Source organism: Adiantum capillus-veneris, chromosome 22, assembly GCF_014529385.1.
Source record: "Adiantum capillus-veneris isolate H3 chromosome 22, ASM1452938v2, whole genome shotgun sequence".
Classification (NCBI taxonomy): Eukaryota; Viridiplantae; Streptophyta; class Polypodiopsida; order Polypodiales; family Pteridaceae; genus Adiantum; species Adiantum capillus-veneris.
The window spans coordinates 136,817,685-136,822,302 of NC_140952.1; the positions used below are offsets into that span (position 1 = coordinate 136,817,685).

Below are 4,618 nucleotides of genomic sequence, written 5' to 3' on the forward strand. Positions count from 1 at the left end.
GCCCACAGAGAGTGTTTCCATCAAAGACAAGTTGTTGTTTTCCTCTGTTTTCAATCCATAAACGTTGTAGACGGGGCTGATATACGAGGACCCCGAGAAAACACCTCTTTTGTGTGTAGGATTGGAAGAGAGGATTCTCTGCAATGAGAACACTTTCGGGGAATTTCTTTTCGAGAACCGAGTTGCGTTCCGAGTGTCGAGACCTTACAGGTAACGTTATTTTATGTTTTGATCTCTGACTTTTTGTTTGCAGGTGTACTTCCTCTTCGCGAGGGGGTAGGATTAGAGGAAGGCATGAGCCTTTGCAGGAGAAAAGCGCTATGAGGAACTAGAGCCAGATCAGCCCAAGGGTTTTGTACCCGAGTTTGAAAAGAAGATTCACGAATCAAAGAGCGCTAGACTCTCGAGTCAAAATCTGGAAGTTGACTTCCAAGGAAGGACTTCGTGTCCAAGAAAGCAAAGTCTCTGCTAGGATTTCTACGGAGGAGGACTTTGAGAATAGAGTCTGAAATGAGATAGAGGGATGCTATTCCCTGAGTCTAGAAAGTAAGATCCAGAGACAAGAACCTTAGTTCTCGAGGATACGGAATAAAAAACAAAAGTTCCTTGGAATAGGGTTCTGCCCTAGGAATAAGAAGCTGAGGCTTACAGATACCATGGAGTCTTATTCTAGAACGAGCGTGGTAATACATTCGGTTCAAGTGCTTGTATATACTTCTCCCTAGTAATAAAGATACTTTTACGGGGGGGGGACCAACCCAACTTATGGTCCCTAGTACTGTCTCACTCTCTCTTTCTCTCTCTCTCTCTCTCTCTCTCTCTCTCTCTCTCTCTCTCTCTCTCTCTCTCTCTCTCTCTCTCTGTATTTCTCTTTATATCCTCTGGCTTCAGTATTAAGTGATAAATTCTATTTATCCAAATATATTTTATATTGTTATGCGCTCTTGTTTGTGACACCAAGGTACGAAGGGCGGCATCTTACTTGAAAGGAATTGCACAGACATGGTGGTCTATTATGTTGTTACACAAAGAAGCACCTGCAATGTAGGTAAAATTCAAGAAAATTTTCACGTCAACTTGGATATCAAACGAGACGAATATGAAAGAGATGTCATCACGGCTTGGCATCATCTGAGAATGAATAAGAAAGATGCATTGAATGGCTATTGCACTATTGCCAGAGGTCTGGGGATACTTATTTGCTGGTGTCTTCGTTTCGGAAGATTACTTTGAGGGACCAGATTGAGCGGTTTTGGCTGTGGTTTGCCGAAAGAAATTCGAGAGTAGTTTCTAGAACAAAAGTCTGACTCTATTCAAAGACTTATGGGACATGCTAAGCAAGGATTTGCAATGCATGTGGGCTCATTGACTTATCCTATGGACTGAATAGTATCCACCTCACCAGGGCAAGAGTCTTCCAGTGAAGAAAATGAATCAAGGGAATTGGATGACAGCTCATCACATGATTCCGGAGCAGTAAGAGAATCAGATGATACCGCATCAGAGGATTCCGATGAACTAAGGAAACCAGATGCAAGTTCATCAGAGCATTCCAAAGAAAAACAAGGATCAGATGATAATGCATCTGAGGATTCTGACAATTGAGATTGACCTGTCAGTGGACAAGGGAGGCTAGCGAGGCTACCCATAGGTCCCAGGGCACAAGGAAAAGAAAGTAAATGGGAATCAACTGGTAGATCAGAGAATTCCTCATATCCAGATTGAGGTGCCAAGGACAGAGAGGCCAACAGGGCACAAGGAAAGAAAGTAAAAGGGAATCAATTGGTAGATTAGAGAGTTCCTCAGATCCAGATTGAGGTGCCAAGGACAAGGAGGCCAACAGGGCTACCAACAGGTCACAGGACGCAAGAAAAGAATAGAAAGGTAAGCCAGGTCCACCAGATAATTTGGTATAGGGTACTTTTTGGCCCTCGATGCAAAGTGGATGAAGAAGGAGAACCTCGCTACTTCTCTTCAGAGAGAGCTGTACCTTGAAGCTTTTGGGCTCTTAAAAGTGTCTATGCCAAAAGTTACCGATAAATCAACAAGTTGAATCTAGTGCGGTGGAGATTGCACAAGAGGGGAGCCGCTCCACTCTTATGTGATAGATTGCCTAGATTGAATAAAGTCACTAATTTCCCTTTGAGATTTTAGGGTACTAACGAAATAACTTTATGAATTGTGTGGATTGACTTGGAAATTTCCTTAACTCAATTGAAAACATGTGCTCTTTCATGTGTGTTTTGTTAGAGACATGTACGGAAAGATAAAATGTGTGTAGCATTTTGTCTAATGAATGATTTGAACTCGGTGCATCATACATCTAGACATCTATTAAAGATCAGCGGAATCTAGATGTGATGACTAAGTGAACTGAATGAGATTTTCGTGCATCAAGATGTCTATCTAGATGAGACGACTGGATATTGTTGTGAGTGCATCAAGATTTCCGGAAGGATGAGATGGCTAGATTGAATGATTGTAAACACGGTGTTCAGTATGAACTAAGTGTGCGATTTTGTGAGTTGCATGCTATGTGGATGTACTGTCTTGTGAGGATGGTCATGAGCATGGTTTGCTTGGTTGAAATGTGAAATGAAAGAATATGAATCTGCCAGTAACAAAATTTAGTAGATCACGACATCTGTGATCTAATGTGATTGCTCAATAGTTACAATGATCAAGATTTATATATGAGACCCTCAACAAAGATGTGATTGATCAGTTTTACTGATGCCTTTGTAGAAGTGTTGGATTGGTAAAGTCTAGTGCATGAGTACATAGACTTGGTGTCTACTAAAGAGAGTTTTTGTCCTTTGGCTGTTTTTGCAGGTGTAATCGAGGGCGACTACAAGAGGGGGAAATGTCACGAAGTGATCATGTGGCATGCCCAATTCGAAGCGAAATGACCGAGTGGACAAGAGAAACTGAGCCAACCAACTGAAAGAACTTATGGAGCATTGGCCGAGGGGCCTAAAAACCCTAAAAACTTATGAAACGGGAAACGGAGACCTGAAAATGGCCATTCCTTGGGATCTCAAGGCGTATTGCAAGTCAACTAGGAACATGCTCAGTAGGTGAACCTAAGATAGGGAGAGATGACGAGGTAACTGCACGTAGTGTGTGGGTAGTAGTAACTGTGGCAAGAGTGAAGATGGGAGTAGTAGATAGAGATGCATGTGAGGGAGAGGCCGCACACGTAACAGGAAGAGGAGGGTCAGAAATGCCAGAGTTGACCACCAGCATAGTAGAACCACCGGCGGATGTAGGAGGCCGTCATGGAATGTGGGTCACCCTCAACTGGCTCTCCAGGTACGGCAAGGGTAGGAGAGAGTCCGCCATGCCTGACTACCTTGGCCCTCTGCTTTTTCTTTGAATGATCCTCAGTATTTCCAAGAGACATTCGTTGAGGGAGAAGATGATCCAACCTGAAACCTCTGAGGCGCACAAAGTGGAAGACATAGCGGAAAAGGAAGAAGAGGATGATGACGACAAATCTGAGTCCAACAAGTGGGAGTCATCTGAGAGCAGCTCCAACGAGGGGGGCAACAAAGACCAAGGCTCCAACAGGAAGAAGCCTTGACAAATGGCTGATAATACTTCTTGTTGAAGTCAATTCATCTCCAATATCAGAGGCGGAGGCCCAGAACTCCATTTCAATGTTCCGATTATCCCCTATCACTACGAAGGGGAGACAACATACCAGGTGCCAACAAACTCTTTCCACCCGCACATGTAAATTTGAAATTGTTAGTCACGTGGTTAAAACCATCCATTGATACCACAGCATTTGCAGGTGACTCTCTATAGCTGACTGAACTGGCTAGCTGACATAGAGGACTGAAGTGTTCGCTTATATACGAAGCAGCCCGTACGATGTAGTAACAGAACAAGAGCTTTACCTGGAAGTTAGGAAAAGATAATGGATTCGGGGATTTAAAGTTTTCCTCCTCTGAGCTGCCAGAAGGCTCAACAAGGTTAGACTGCTGTGGTGGGCGATGCTGGCAGGTGCAAATGACGATGCGCGCGGACGGATTAGAGAAAAGACATCGCCCATTGAATCGTGGAAAAGAAATTGACAACACTCCAGTTTGTGTTGCAGCCTGCAGGAGTGAAGAGGCACCCATTTCTTCGCTTAGGCACGCCGGGCGAGAGCGTGGGCGAGAGCGTTGGCTGAATGCTGAGCCACGTGTCACAAGTACATACCCTGCAAAGGTTGAAGGCTGTAGGCCGAGTGGTCCAAACCGAGCGGTAGGTGTCCAGCCCGTTTGTTCCACTCCTCCTTCGACGTGAAAGGGTGCGCACATGCAGCTAAAACCTCACCGCAGCGGGAGAAGAACCTGATGTGGCAAACCGCTGCGACAAATGCCTAATAGTAGGGCTTCATACATAGTTGGACGTTGTGGCCCGAATTTCAGGGCAAAGCTGGAGGGTGAGAGAGCGATTTCCCTACAGAGAGAAAGTTTGTGTGCGCAAAGAGGCTCGTGCGGCAGCTTCCTTATTTCTAGGCGGCATTGCTCTCAGAGTACATGTGCGCACCCTTTGAGAGAGACTGCTAGAGAGAGAAGAGGGGTTTGTGTGCATCTTCCAAGTTCCCTTTCAAGTTTCTCCTCATATA

The 4,618-nt window shown here is 44.8% G+C and overlaps 1 protein-coding gene across 1 annotated transcript; it reads right to left on the minus strand.

Moving 5' to 3' along the window:
• Positions 1-3,668: 3,668 nt before the first annotated feature.
• On the minus strand, positions 3,669-4,307 carry LOC147430290 (uncharacterized). Its single transcript, XM_086494745.1, has one exon. It carries the CDS (start codon positions 4,305-4,307, stop codon positions 3,669-3,671), a length of 639 nt encoding a protein of 212 aa, XP_086350871.1.
• Between the last annotated feature and the right edge of the window lie 311 nt (positions 4,308-4,618).

Excerpts from the sequence above, each read along its gene's own strand:
- LOC147430290 (XM_086494745.1), bottom strand. The coding sequence starts at position 4,307 with ATGTGCGCACCCTTTCACGTCGAAGGAGGAGTGGAACAAACGGGCTGG.